The 15,292-nt window shown below is 44.7% G+C and overlaps 1 protein-coding gene across 2 annotated transcripts in view; it reads right to left on the bottom strand.

Moving 5' to 3' along the window:
* The window catches only part of PNPLA7 (patatin like domain 7, lysophospholipase), a 432,325-nt gene that overhangs the window by 286,465 nt on the left and 130,568 nt on the right, over positions 1 to 15,292 (bottom strand). For both annotated transcript variants that reach the window (XM_084650336.1, XM_084650337.1), the window contains one exon: positions 168 to 245. In XM_084650336.1, the coding sequence (XP_084506462.1) occupies positions 168 to 245 (78 nt within the window). The remainder of the gene's footprint in view (positions 1 to 167; positions 246 to 15,292) is intronic.

The following is a 15,292-nucleotide window of genomic DNA, read 5'->3' as shown; positions in this document are numbered from 1 at the left end:
AACCCCCCAAACCCAGTCCAGGGCCACTCACCTCAACTCTAGTCCGCCTTTAGTCGTACACTAAGTTCTTGACAGGACACCCACTATTTGAATAACGGGAGAGTAGTAATAATATCAAACAATTTTTAAGCAACAGGTTCACTTTTCCCTTATTGGAGGGCACTCACCTGGTCTCCCTGCCTTGATACCACAGTCCCAGCCGTAACTTGATGCAATGTTACTTTACCCTTCAGCAACAAGGGGTCCTGAGGGAAAACAAGATATACACACACACAAATTTAAACATCTGTGCAGATGCAAACTGAGGTGAAAATGAAGGCAGTATGCAATCTACTGAACAGTAAGTAAGATTATAAATCCCTGGACCTTGAAGCTATAGGTCAAGTTCACACCTTACCATTTCTCTGCCAATATACATCTTCATAGGAATAATGTAGCTCTCTGTCTTCACATGCATAGATTTAGTCGTTTCAGTGCTTTATTTAACTCCGATTTTGCCTCACTAAATATATACATTCTAGGCACTATAACTTAAGTGTATTTCTCCCACACCATACCCACTTCTATGAATATGCATTTAACACAACATTAACATTAATAGTAGTCAGTTTCAGTACTTTTGGCTAGTAAACAGCAAGCAAAAAAACTGTAGCAAGTTTTACAATGGATTACAGGTACCCTTTAAAATTTCCTCCCACGGATCTCAAAGCCCACAGCACAATACATAGGGTAAGTGCACGATTTAAAAAAATAGTTGGGGAATGCTAGCAAGAGGTCTGCACCAATTTCTATGTTTCTGCTTGCGGTTTGTACAGAGCACTGACCTGGCACCCAGGAGACCTGCATTCTATTCCCAGTTCTGTCAAAGGCTCACTGAGCAACCCCAAGTCACTTCACTTCCCTGTGTCTCAGTTTTCCAGTGGTAAAATTGGATTAGTGATACTCACCTTCATTGTAAAGCACTGAAATCTGCCAATGAAATATGCAATAGAAAAAGCTGATAATTAGAATTACTTATTCAAATGCTCTGGATTCATGTTAACTTCGCCTTTCTCAATATTTATTCTCTCAACCTACCTTGAAATGTCATCTACATGTGCTGCTATAACTGAATTGAAAGGTGGCCTCTCTCTGTTCTCCAAATGCCTCTCTCCTCCTCTGCTGAAAAGTTTCTCAGTAACCTTACACAAAACATCTTGATGAATCATAAGAAATATTCCTATGCCTCCTACTGCAACACCACAGTGGGATGGGAGGGGAGATTTTTCTTCTCTCCCTCTCTTTAGTGATGGAACAATCATAGGTGCTGTTCTAAATATCTTTACACACATAGCAGCAGACTTAACAGGTTGAGTGCAAAGATCAAACTAGGAGAGGTCTTTCAAATTAGATTGGTTCCCCTCCTTCCTAAAAAGATGCATATTAACTGAATCCTCCAATCTCTCTCCTGTCCTTTTCCTATTAGACTCAATCATGAAAAGCAGCTGCTCCCATCTCATGTTCTTTTCCCTGTAGGAACATGCCAAGCCAGGTGCCATTATTAAAGCACCCAAAAATACAGAAAGTATCAACAAAGCTGTAGGAGGCACCACTGATTCAGCCAATTACAACAGCAGAGGCTCAGAGGGACAGGTGTGTGTGTCGTTGTCACGCAGCATTGACAAATGGCTGAGCCACTCTCCTATGTTGCAAAAAGAAAAGGAGTACTTGTGGCACCTTAGAGGCTAACAAATCTATTTGAGCATAAGCTTCTGTGAGCTACAGCTCACTTCATTGGATGCATGAAGTGAGCTGTAGCTCACGAAAGCTTATGTTCAAATAAATTTGTTAGTCACTAAGGTGCCACAAGTACTCCTTTTCTTTTTGTGAATACAGACTAACACGGCTGCTACTCTGAAACCTCTTCCATGTTGCTGATTAATCTACTAGGCAGATTTTGCCAACTTTGTTCAATTGTGGCAACACCTTAATCTGAATAGTCCCACTGAAATCAGTAGGGCTATTTGCAGTATTCAAAGAGTATTCGTCGCAGGTAAGCATGGCAGAATGTGTCCCTCAATTACTATCCCTGTTGCACTAGGAAAACAAATACAGCAAGAGTGTTAACTTTTTAATATGGTAACTGTTACTCTAACTTGCTTTGCATTTCCATTATCTGAAGAAGGAGGGTGATACATGAAAGTTTAGTTACTTCTATTTTACTGAATTAAAGCAAAGAGCTAGGTTGCTCCCTACAACTGGAGCTTGTGGAAAGATTGTCGAGGGGGGTAAAATGTTTAAACACTTCATTTCAACAGTGTTTCAATTCATTTAGATTATTTTATATTTAATATATAAAATTAAAAATGAAATTAATTAAAACAACACTATTGAAACAAAACATTTTGATGGTCCAGAATTGAAATTTTTGCAAATTTTCATTTCATGGAAAATTTTGAAAATTTCAGCTTTTTGTTCCAAATTTGAAAAAAAAAAAATTTTTTTTTTGAAATGTCAGAACTTCTCATGAACAGAAATTCCAGTTCCTGAAAAACTGTACTTATAACCCATCTTTATTTGTCTTTTTGATCTTTGACTACATTTGCACTATTACCACTGCTATTTAGGAACACATTGCCAGATGTTGCCTGATCTTTTTCGAAGATTAATAATATTTGTATTAATTGCCAATTGATCACAAGGTTCTAATACCAGAATCAAGCTACCTAGAACTATAACCAATGAGTTTAATATCTTGCATTTAATATCTTAGGGCGTATGGCAAGGACACTTATACTGTTGGCAAAGTAAAGCCTTCAAGATTTTTATTAAAATAAGGAATAAAGCCAGAAAAGCTACAAGTCCCATAAAAAGATAGGATTAGTACAGTATTGGGGATATCTGTGGTATTATTCTTTGCATAATCTCTTAGATTTGCATTTTTATACCCTTTCTTGAGGACCTGGTGGTAAGAGATAAAGAACCAGCCCTGTCTCTGGCATGCCAAATGAGTCCAATGGTTCAGGTTCCTCACTACCCAAGATTGATGGTAGATAACAATAGAGCTGAAGGGTCAAATGATGGATGGCTAACAATGATGGAAAACGTTTAGCCTCTACATGGTGGTTTGTCCTATTATAGGGCCTGAGCAACATCATGAATATTCATGCTTATGCTCAGCCTTCCATGGCCAAATACAGCTTCCTCACCCTATCATATTGGGGTACACTTATCCTATAGGTTAGCATATTAATTAATACATATTAATGCCATTTAACTCATTATCATACCAGTCACTTCTTGCTCAAGCTATGTTACGGTTATCACTGCCATGTTCCTCCGGTTGCTGCTTACCGTTAGGTTTCAACTCCTGCCCTTAAGCAAGCCATTCCTAGTTCCCCAAAACCTAAAGAGTAACAATCAGACCATTTATCTATGCAAAAGGTTGCATGCCTACTATACTTGACTACACTTATGCTAGCTTGCTTAAGGTAATGTCTTTCAGGATACAAGCCTGTAGGTTCCTTGCATTACAGCTGAATATAGTGAAGGCAAGCCAACCCTCTGGGCTACACAGACTGGATCCAATCTGTAGTCCATTTCACGCGGTGTCCTGTCTCTGACAGTGGCCAGACCAGCTGCTCCAGAAGATGATGCAAGAAACTCAGCAGTAGGCAGATGTGGGATCTGTCCTAAATAAAGTTTCTTGCACTAAAAATCGTACTTTAAAAAAAAAAAGTTCTGTGTTTGTACAGTGCCTAGCACAACGGGCCCTTGTCCATGACTCTACCTCCTAAGTGCTATAGTAATATAAACATCAAATAATAATCAATTGAGCGTTAGCGGTTCTTGCTGCAGAGAAGAAAGCATGATCTGCTTCTAAATAAAATAAACCAGTGTTGCCCACACTGGGCTATAGCAGGTCTGTCTAGATAAAAGAAGCTACCAAGTAAACTGACAGCTTGTGTTTCAAAATTTCCACTGACCACAATATTCTAATATGCTTGGAGTAAGTGAATAATTTAGTTACTGACATACTGACTGAACCCCAAACCCTGGGTGGGAATAGGGAAAGGCATATCATTTCTCTGCACTGATAATTATACTATCACTTAGTTCAGACAACAGCAATGTTTCCAAAGAGGAGCTCACTCCAATGCAATAACAGAAGGAACAACAAATTCTGGAGTGAAAGTGGCCAGTGACTGGCAATAGTACTACATATTTTTATTTGAAAATTCCACATGATGGATGAGCGAACATCTGTGGTCTTGTGAGCTATTGTTGGCAAAGAGGAGGCTGAGTATGAAGGCCTGGGGTTCAACAAACTATGAGGAGAAAATAGGAAGGGATGGCAACAAAGAAAAGAGTTTCCCAAAAAGTTCTCAGACAAGTTACTAGGCTAGTCCCAACCTTCCTAGAAATAACCCAACTAGGATACAGAATGGATACTGAGAGAGCCAAGGGAAGCAGATGTTGGAATTGTGTGATGAAAAAAAAACAAAAAGGTGGTATTTTTATCAATTGCAAACTTCTTTCCTTTCTGGAGGAAGAGGCTTTAGGACTCAAAAAGTGACTGTGAGAAACTCGATGAAGCAGAGAGATTGGAAACATCAGAAAAAGCAGCTTACGACAACAGCTGAGATAGATATGGAGGAGCAAAAGAATGTGGCAACAAGCAAGAGGAGCAGAAGGGAAACATATTGAACTTTCCAGCCAGCCTGCTGGCCAACAAGGCATATTTCTGCATGGGAGGAAAAGGCAGTGATTGAGAGCAGGCCAGTGGCTTGAACAGAAGCATGGAGTAACATGAAGCCTCCACAAGAAGAGAAAAAAGAGAAATGTAACACAGGCCCACTGGCATCAACTGGCAAAAGGTTCACTGTTCTTTACAAGCGTCTCCTGTCTCAGACCTGACAAACTCACTACACCTAATACACCACTTTCATGGTATTTATCCATCAAGGGTAGCAATGTGAAGTCTCTACTGGAAGCATGTAACTTAATCAATATTCATTATCATTGAAAGATGTGTCTACACTTAATATTTAAGGTAACTTTGCCTTATCCAATGAAAACTATGCCTTATGGTCTTGGAGTGAAAGTAAGTCACAAAGGAACCATATGCCTCAGTGATGGCCCTTTCAAGTGGGAGGGAGTTGTCAACCCTCCGTGGCTAGCCAATAATATAATGTATTGTTCAATTGTCCATCGTTGTAACAACACAGAAATGTCAATGAAAAACAGTCAAAGATAAGCTATAAACATCAAAACCACTTGGAGGTAAAAAGGAACATTATATCAGACAGGGATCACCCTATTGGTTAAAAGGAGTAATTCAGGGTATCACAGATTGGAAATAGACATTCTGCATCCATTCACTAAGGGGACATTTTGTTGAGCATGAGTGTTTCATGAAAGAATGGATCCTGGCTCATGGGAAGCCAGCCAGCTCTGCAACACACTGAAGCGGGGTGAAAAACCTACTTTATTAGCTAGGAAAGGCAACTATTCATAAGTGCAGGCCCTAGTTTGCCTTTTACGGTTTTATTTTGTATTGTAACCATCTGTTCCCATCACTCTCTCGTTTCTAATGGAACCTCTATTTTTTCCTTAAATAAACTCTCATTTTATTATAGGTGCTCACAAGTGCTGAGCACAATACAGGAGCAATGATTTAAGATAACACAGGTAAATTGGGGTACACTGTTCCTTTGGGAGCAGAGGATCCAGGATTTCTGTGAGTAGCCAGTTTCAGGGCTGGATATCACAGGGGAATACTTCAAGTGGATTTGGTTGCACCTATTGTTAACTTGCAAAATAAAGACAAGGCTGGCATAGCCCCGGGGACAGTGCTTGAGTGACTGAAAGGCTGGTAGTGTTAGGGAGCTGACACTCAGCTATCAGAGGCAAGACCCTCAAGCTAGAGGCAGGGGGTAACAAGGTGTCACAGCCCTGGGTACCCCAAAAACCATCACAGTAAGCAACCCTGATCATTGACTCCACAGTGAGGAACATGGGTAAACATCTCTGTGGCCCAAATAAAGAAAACAGGAGTCTGCCATCCAGGGCTAGCCATATCACAATAAGGGTGAGATGTCCCAAAGAATGCTCAGAATGGGAACAAATATCACCAAGTAAAGGAAAACTGGCTCAAGTCAAACCACTGCAAGGACCTGAGAAAAGAGGAAAGCAGTTATCTAGGAGATATGGTCACTAATGTACCTGGGTCCTGACCTACTGATGGCTTGAAGTCGGTGACCAGAGGCTTGAACTGGTAATGGACGTGAACTAGATGCCAGTGGAGAATGCAGGGGTAATAAATTACTTTTCAAAAAAATGAGTTTTCATGCAAGAGACTGATGTCAGACTGAAGCCCTGAATGCTCACGGCCTCTGTCTAATCACAGAACAGGTACAGCAGGATTTCACTCACATACTGTCCCACCAGCATGCCTCTGTTGAGCCTGCAGGGTAGCCACAAAGGGTACTGTCCATAGCCCATCCTGCCTTTTGCCTCTCTATTAAGAGTACCAGCAAGTACCAATTACTATGAATTGTGAAGTGCTTCTGTGATATCCACAACAAGCTGGGCTGATACCACCAACCCATTTCCCAAAGGTCAGATAACCTCCAAGGCAAATGAAATACTAAATATTCTATAGCAAGCTCTACAGCAAAAATCAGAAGATACTAATTTGAGAATACTAATCTGGCCAGGTATATGGTCTTACCAGACACTACACCTGTAACCCACAGCTGCTGTGATAACCACAGTGTCACAAATTCCATTCTTTATAAGCCACTCTCCAGTCTGGTTGAAGAGGTGGAAGTAACAGCTTTTTCAAAGTCCCCAGCCAAGAGCAATATTCAGTTAAAAGGGAAATAAAGTTGGCATTTGCTTCACCAAGCCCATGTGGACAGCCTGGAAACTACCCATTTTCTCTGCTATGAGTCAGGCCCTATGTTTTAAGCACGACTGAAGTCACCTGGCAGGTTCACTCTTTAAATTATAGATTAAGAGAGAGGCTATTGTTTTAAACACACTAATTAAAGGGTATAATTAGACTAGATGGCCTCTATCTGACATCTTGAGAATAATGGGCGCATTCAACTTCCAGGCTATTATAACTATTTGAAACATTCAAACCGACTTTTGTTTTGCCTTGAAAGCAAAATGATAGGGCACGTTAAGAGTCCCAAAAGATAAGTCAATGCAGCTCTGCAGAGCTGAATTAAGTCTTCCATAAATAATAGTGCACAAGGCTACAAGAACTGAACTATTCAAGTTTCAGAGTAGCAGCCGTGTTAGTCTGTATTCGCAAAAAGAAAAGGAGTACTAGTGGCACCTTAGAGACTAACCAATTTATTTGAGCATAAGCTTTCGTGAGCTACAGCTCACTTCATCGGATGCATTCAGTGGAAAGAATGCATCCGATGAAGTGAGCTGTAGCTCACGAAAGCTTATGCTCAAATAAATTGGTTAGTCTCTAAGGTGCCACTAGTACTCCTTTTCTTTTTTTCAACTATTCAAATTAGCTTTCTTTCTCTCCTTCTTTCAGACACTGAGGTGTTACAATGTGCATTAATTTTAGAGCCCAGAATGTCTAAGTCCCAGCTATAGTTTGCAATATGCTGTGCTAGACTGCAAGAGCTCACTTGGTGACTAGCTGCTCAACTGAATTATTTCCTGCATTTGAGCTATGCCATTTGCACCCCAAGTTTGGCCCCCAGTTATGGTGGAAGGAAAGGTGACCCAGAGCTCTTTGTTTAAAAAGCAACTGCAACAGACATTTATTTTTGTGCTGCTAAGATAATTACTTTCAGAGCACCTTTCTTTGGAAAATTTCTAAGTGCTTTTCATACACTAAATGATTACACTTCACAACACCCCAGTGAGGTAGGGAAGTATTAACTCCATTCATAACAAGGGGAAACCACAGCACAGAAAGACAAAGTGACTTCCCCAATGCCACATCTTGAGACAGGATCAGCTCTAGGACTAGGAGTCAGCTTTCCCAATTCCTATTCCCTGCTCTAGCCAGAGGATCTTGCTACCTCTCTCCCTAAAATATAAGTAGAAGGCAAGAATTTTTTCCTTTTCTATTAGAAATCAAAATCGCTCCTTAGCTTAAACTATTTTTGGTAGATACCATACCCTTATGTTGAACTTTTGGATATTTTAGGGTGGCAGGAGAATATAACTCGGAACTCTAATACAGGGGTCTCAAACTCAAATGACCATGAGAACCACATGAGGACTAGTACATTGGCCCGAGGGCCGCATTACTGACACCCTCCCCTCGCTGCCCCTGGCCCCGCCCTCATTCCACCCCTTCCATGAGGCCCCGCCCCCCCGCCTCTTCCCACCCCTTTCTTGCCCCCATTCCAACCCCTTCCCCGAAGTTTGCCCACCCCTGGCCCAGAGGTAGGCAAGGCTGGGAGGGGGGCAGGGGCATGCGGGGAGCTTGGTGGGCTGCAGGAAACAGCCCTGCAGGCCACGTGTTTGAGACCCCGGCTCTAATGCCAATATAGTACATGACTTTGTCAACACACAAAAATTGCATTGATTTAGCTAAATCAATTTAGAAACAGAGTTAACTAAATTAGTGCAACTCCCTTATGTGGAAACTCATGAACAGATTTAAGAGTGCCTCATATCAAGTTAATGTTTTAGTGTAGACCTGGCCTTAATTAAGGTAAGGTAAGGCAACCCAACTACCTCACTCAGGGACATGAAAAATCCACAACCCTGAGCGACACAGGTTAGCTAACCTAAACCCTGGTGTAGAAAGTGCTAGGTCAACAGAAGAATTCTAGCTACTGCCTCTTGGGAAGGAGGATTAACTCCAGCAACAGGCGAACCCTCCCAACACTGTAGTAAGTATCTACACTGAAGCACTACAACGGGAGAGCTGCAGCTGTGCCGCTGTAGCAGTTTAAGTGTAGACATAGCCCTGGTCTACATTACGAGTTTAGGTTGAATTTAGCAGCGTTAGATCGATTTAACCCTGCACCCGTCCACACGGTTTACTTCGAATTAAAGGGCTCTTAAAATTGATTTCTGTAATCTTCCCCAACGAGGGGATTAGCACTGAAATTGACCATGCCGGGTCAATTTTTGGGGTAGTGTGGTCGCAATTCGATGGTATTGGGCCTCCGGGACCTATCACAGAGTGCTCCATTGTGACCGCTCTGGACAGCGCTCTTAACTCAGATGCACTGGCCATGTAGACAGGAAAAGGCCCTTGAACTTTTGAATCTCATTTCCTGTTTGGCCAGCATGGAAAGCTGCAGGTGAGTACAGATCTCATCAGCAGAGTTGACCATGATGGTGTCCCAGAATCACAAAAGAGCTCCAGCATGGACCAAATGGGAGGTACAGGATCTGATCGCTGTATGAGGGGGTGAATCCGTGCTATCAGAAATCCATTCCAAAAGACGAACTGCCCAAACATTTGAAAAAATCTCCAAGGGCATGAAGGACAAAGGCTATAACAGGGACCCGCAGCAGTGCGGCGTGAAACTTAAGGAGCTCAGGCAAGACTACCAAAAAACCAGAGAGGCAAATGGCCGCTCGGGGTCAGAGCCCCAGACATGTCGCTTCTATGATGAGCTACATGCCATTCTAGAAGGTGCAGCCACCACTACCCCACCCCTGTGCTTTGACTCCATCAATGGATTATCACGCAACAGGGACGTGCATTTTTGAGACAAGGAAGAGGAGGAGGAGGAGGAGGAGGAGAAGGAGGTTGAAGATAGAGTGGATGGGAATCTGGGAGGCAGTGACCATGAGTTGGTTGAGTTCAGGATCCTGACACAGGGAAGAAAGGTAAGCAGCAGGATACGGACCCTGGACTTCAGGAAAGCAGACTTCGACTCCCTCAGGGAATGGATGGGTAGGATCCCCTGGGGGACTAACATGAAGGGGAAAGGAGTCCAGGAGAGCTGGCTGTATTTCAAGGAATCCCTGTTGAGGTTACAGGGACAAACCATCCCGATGCGTCGAAAAGAATAGTAAATATGGCAGGCGACCAGATTGGCTTAATGGTGAAATCCTAGCGGATCTTAAGCATAAAAAAAGAAGCTTACAAGAAGTGGAAGGTTGGACATATGACCAGGGAAGAGTATAAAAATATTGCTCGGGCATGTACGAAAGAAATTAGGAGGGCCAAATCGCACCTGGATCTGCAGCTAGCAAGAGATGTTAAGAGTAACAAGAAGGGTTTCTTCAAGTATATTGGCAACAAGAAGAAAGCCATGGAAAGTGTGGGCCCCTTAATGAATGAGGGAGGCAACCTAGTGACAGAGGATATGGAAAAAGCTAATGTACTCAATGCTTTTTTTGCCTATGTCTTCACGAACAAGGTCAGCTCCCAGACTGCTGCGCTGGGCATCACAACATGGGGAATAGATGGCCAGCCCCCTGTGGAGATAGAGGTGGTTAGGGACTATTTAGAAAAGCTGGACGAGCACAAGTCCATGGGGCCGGACGAGTTGCATCCGAGAGTGCTAAAGGAATTGGCGGCTGTGATTGCAGAGCCATTGGCCATTATCTTTGAAAACTCGTGGCGAACGGGGGAAGTCCCGGATGACTGGAAAAAGGCTAATGTAGTGCCAATCTTTAAAAAAGGGAAGAAGGAGGATACTGGGAACTACAGGCCAGTCAGCCTCACCTCAGTCCCCGGAAAAATCATGAAGCAGGTCCTCAAAGAATCCATCCTGAAGCACTTACATGAGAGGAAAGTGATCAGGAACAGTCAGCATGGATTCACCAAGGGAAGGTCATGCCTGACTAATCTAATCGCCTTCTATGATTAGATTACTGGTTCTGTGGATGAAGGGAAAGCAGTGGATGTATTGTATCTTGACTTTAGCAAAGCTTTTGACACGGTCTCCCACAGTATTCTTGTCAGCAACTTAAAGAAGTATGGGCTGGATGAATGCACTATAAGGTGGGTAGAAAGTTGGCTAGATTGTCGGGCTCAAAGGGTAGTGATCAATGGCTCCATGTCTAGTTGGCAGCCGGTGTCAAGTGGAGTGCCCCAGGGGTCGGTCCTGGGGCCGGTTTTGTTCAATATCTTCATAAATGATCTGGAGGATGGTGTGGATTGCACTCTCAGCAAATTTGCGGATGATACTAAACTGGGAGGAGTGGTAGATACGCTGGAGGGCAGGGATAGGATACAGAGGGACCTAGACAAATTGGAGGATTGGGCCAAAAGAAATCTGATGAGCTTCAATAAGGATAAGTGCAGGGTCCTGCACTTAGGACGGAAGAACCCAATGCACAGCTACAGACTAGGGACCGAATGGCTAGGCAGCAGTTCTGCGGAAAAGGACCTAGGGGTGACAGTGGACGAGAAGCTGGATATGAGTCAGCAGTGTGCCCTTGTTGCCAAGAAGGCCAATGGCATTTTGGGATGTATAAGTAGGGGCATAGCGAGCATATCGAGGGACGTGATTGTCCCCCTCTATTCGACATTGGTGAGGCCTCATCTGGAGTACTGTGTCCAGTTTTGGGCCCCACACTACAAGAAGGAGGTGGAGAAATTGGGAAGAGTCCAGCGAAAGGGCAACAAAAATGATTAGGGGTCTGGAACACATGACTTATGAGGAGAGGCTGAGGGAACTGGGATTGTTTAGTCTGAGGAAGAGAAGAATGAGGGGGGATTTGATAGCTGCTTTCAACTACCTGAGAGGTGGTTCCAGAGAGGATGGTTCTAGACTATTCTCAGTGGTGGAAGAGGACAGGACAAGGAGTAATGGTCTCAAGTGGGGGAGGTTTAGGTTGGATATTAGGAAAAACTTTTTCACTAGGAGGGTGGTGAAACACTGGAATGCGTTGCCTAGGGAGGTGGTAGAATCTCCTTCCTTAGAAGTTTTTAAGGTCAGGCTTGACAAAGCCCTGGCTGGGATGATTTAATTGGGGATGGGTCCTGCTTTTGAGCAGGGGGTTGGACTAGATGACCTCCTGAGGTCCCTTCCAACCCTGATATTCTATGATTCTATGATAGAGCACAGCAAGCAAGCAAGCAGAGAAACTGTTTTCCCCGAGAGCCAGGAACTGTTTCTCACCCTGGACCTGGAGCCAGTACCCCCTGAACCCACCCAAGGTGGGCTCCCAGACCCTGAAGGCAGAGAAGGGACCTCTGGTGAGTGTACCTTTGTAAATATAATACATGGTTTAAAAGCAAGCATGTTTAAAGATTAATTTGCCCTGAAGACTTGGGATGTATTCGTGGTCAGTACAGCTACTGGAAAAGTCTGTTAACGTGTCTGGGGATGGAGTGGAAATTCTCTAGGGACATCTCCATAAAGCTCTCCTGGATGGCCACTCCTCATGTTCACCTGCTTGAAACAGGGTAATTTTATTAAGGGGACATTCAGATGTGGCAGTTAGCTGGGCTGTGTGCCTGTGGCTGAAAAGAAATATTCCCCGCTGTTAGCCACGTGGTGGGGGAAGGGGTGAAGCCATCATCCCAGAGAATTGGGTTTGGGGGGGGGGGAGGTCAGTGGGTTTGTGCTGCACGTTAACCCGAAAACTGCAGCCCCTCCTTTTAAATTGCCATCCCATTTTAAATGGCCAACGCAACGGCTGTTTGGTATGGGAAATGAGGGCATTGCTGTTTGAAACCATTCCCACATGCAGACTGTGGTTTCCCATGGCTACCTGCAAGCCGAATTCTGTTGCCTGGCCCTGCGTGTGTGATCTCTCATACCAAACCGGAAGACCCCCAATATAGGAGGCAAAATGCGACCTTGTACCGAAAGCACATGTGCTATGTAATGTTAACAGCAAGGTTCACCGTGAAAGAGTCTACCCATTGTTCTCTAAAATGTGTCTTTTTAACTACTACTCTCCATTTTTTTTTCCCCTCCCACAGCTGCAAATGTTTCAACGCTCACACTATCATCCGTCCCAGAGGCTAGGGAAGATTAGAAGGTGAAAAAAATGCACTCGTGAAGAAATGTTCTCTGAGCTCATGCAGTCCTCAGAGATCCCAGCAGAATGCGGGGAGGCAAGCAACATCAGAGTCCAGGAAAGCACAATATGAACCTGAGGACAGGTGGCAGGTTGAAGATGATAGGTGGCGGGTTGAAGAGGATAGGAGGTGTCAGCTTGATGACAGAAAGCAGGAGGCAATGCAGATGCTACTGGAGGATCAAACTGATATGCTTCAGAGTATGGTTGAGCTGCAGGAAAGGCAGCAGGAGCACAGACCGCTGCTACAGCCCCAGTGTAACCAACCACCTTCCTCCCCAAGTTCCATAGCCTCCTCATCCAGACGCCTACGAACACAGTGGGGGGGCCTCCGGGCACCCAAGCACTCCACCCCAGAGGACTGCCCAAGCAACAGAAAGTTGGCATTCAATAAGTTTTAAAGTGCAGTGTGGCCTTATCCTTCCCTCCTCCCCTCATCTCCCACCCCATTCGGTGCTTCCCTCCTCCACCACCCCTCCCAGACTACCTTGGCAGTTATCCCCCTATTTGTGTGACGAATTAATAAAGAATGCATGAATTTGAAACAACGACTTTATTGCCTCTGCAAGCGGTGATCGAAGGTGGCTGGCTTACAGGGAAGTAGAGTGAACCAAGGGGGCGGGTTTTCATCAAGAGAAACAAAGAGAACTTTCACACCGTAGCCTGGCCATTCCTGAAACTGGTTTTCAAAGCTTCTCTGATGCACACCGCACCCTCCTGTACTCTTCTAACTGCCCTGGTGTCTGGCTGTGCATAATCAGCAGCCAGGCGATTTGCCTCAACCTCCCACCCTGCCATAAATGTCTCCCCCTTACTCTCACAGATATTGTGGAGCACACAGCAAGCAGTAATAACAATGGGAATATTGGTTTCGCTGAGGTCTAAGCGAGTCAGTAAACTGTGCCAGCGCGCTTTTAAACGTCCAAATGCACATTCTACCGCCATTCTGCACTTGCTCAGCCTGTAGTTGAGCAGCTCCTGAGTATTGTCCAGGGTGCCTGTGTATGGCTTCATGAGCCACGGGAGCAAGGGTAGGCTGGGTCCCCAAGGATAAGTATAGGCACTTCAACATCCCCAACGGTTATTTTCTGGTATGGGAAGAAAGTCCCTTGCTGCAGCTGTTGAAACAGACCAGAGTTCCTGAAGATGCAAGCATCATGTACCTTTCCAGGCCATCCCACGTTGATCTTGGTGAAAAGTCCCTTGTGATCCACCAGTGCTTGCAGCACCATTGAAAAGTACCCCTTTTGGTTTATGTACTCACTGCCTTGGTGCTCCAGTGCCAAGATAGGGATATGGGTTCCGTCTATCGCCCCACCACAGTTAGGGAATCCCCATTGCAGCAAAGCCATCCACTATGACCTGCACATTTCCCAGAGTCACTAACCTTGATAGCAGCAGCTCAGTGATTGCATTGGCTACTTGCATCACAGCAGCCCCAACAGTAGATTTGCCCACTCCAAATTGATTCCCGACTGACTGGTAGCTGTCTGGCGTTGCAAGCTTCCCCAGGGCTATCGCCACTTGCTTCTCAACTGTGAAGGCTGCTCTCATCTTGGTATTCTTGCACTTCAGGGCAGGGGAAAGCAAGTCGCAAAGTTCCATGAAAGTGCCCTTATGCATGCGAAAGTTTCGCAGCCACTGGGAATCATCCCAGACCTGCAACACTATGTGGTCCCACCAGTCTGTGCTTGTTTTCCGGGGCCAGAATCGGCATTCCACAGCATTAACCTGCCCCATTACCACCATGATGTCCAAAGTGCCGGGGCCCGTACTTTGTGAGAAGTCTGCGTCCATGTCCTTATCACTCTCGTCACCATGCTGCTGTCGCCTCCTCGCCTGCTTTTGCAGGTTCTGGTTCTGCATATACTGCTAGATAACACGTGTGGTGTTTACAATGCTCATAACTGCTGTGGTGATCTGAGCGGGCTCCATGCTTGCCGTAGTATGGCATCTGCAAGAGAGCAGAGTGGCAGCAGAAGCAGCAGGTGGATGACGATGCTGACAGCTATATGGCACCCGCACAGAAAAAGGCGCGAAACTATTGTAGACCGTTGCTTTCACGGAGGGAGGGAGGAGCAAGGGGTAGGCTGGCAGCAGGCAGTGCAGTACAACTGCTAGCCGTTGTCGTCTCCTGGGTGCTTGCCAGAAGATGGTGCAGTACGACTGTCGCCATCATTGTTTCCAGGCAGAATAAATCTCCATGAGACGAAATTTAAGAAGAGAATGACCTGGAGTCACTCCCATTTATGTCCAGGCGCCCCGACAGACCTCACCCATGTCTGCCCAGGAGTCCCTGATCAAGGTTGGCCAAGAGCACCCAGGAGAC

This window comes from Lepidochelys olivacea (genome assembly GCF_965140295.1).
Source record: "Lepidochelys olivacea isolate rLepOli2 genome assembly, chromosome: 16".
Taxonomy (NCBI): Eukaryota; Metazoa; Chordata; order Testudines; family Cheloniidae; genus Lepidochelys; species Lepidochelys olivacea.
This window is presented reverse-complemented; position numbering and strand designations above follow the sequence as displayed.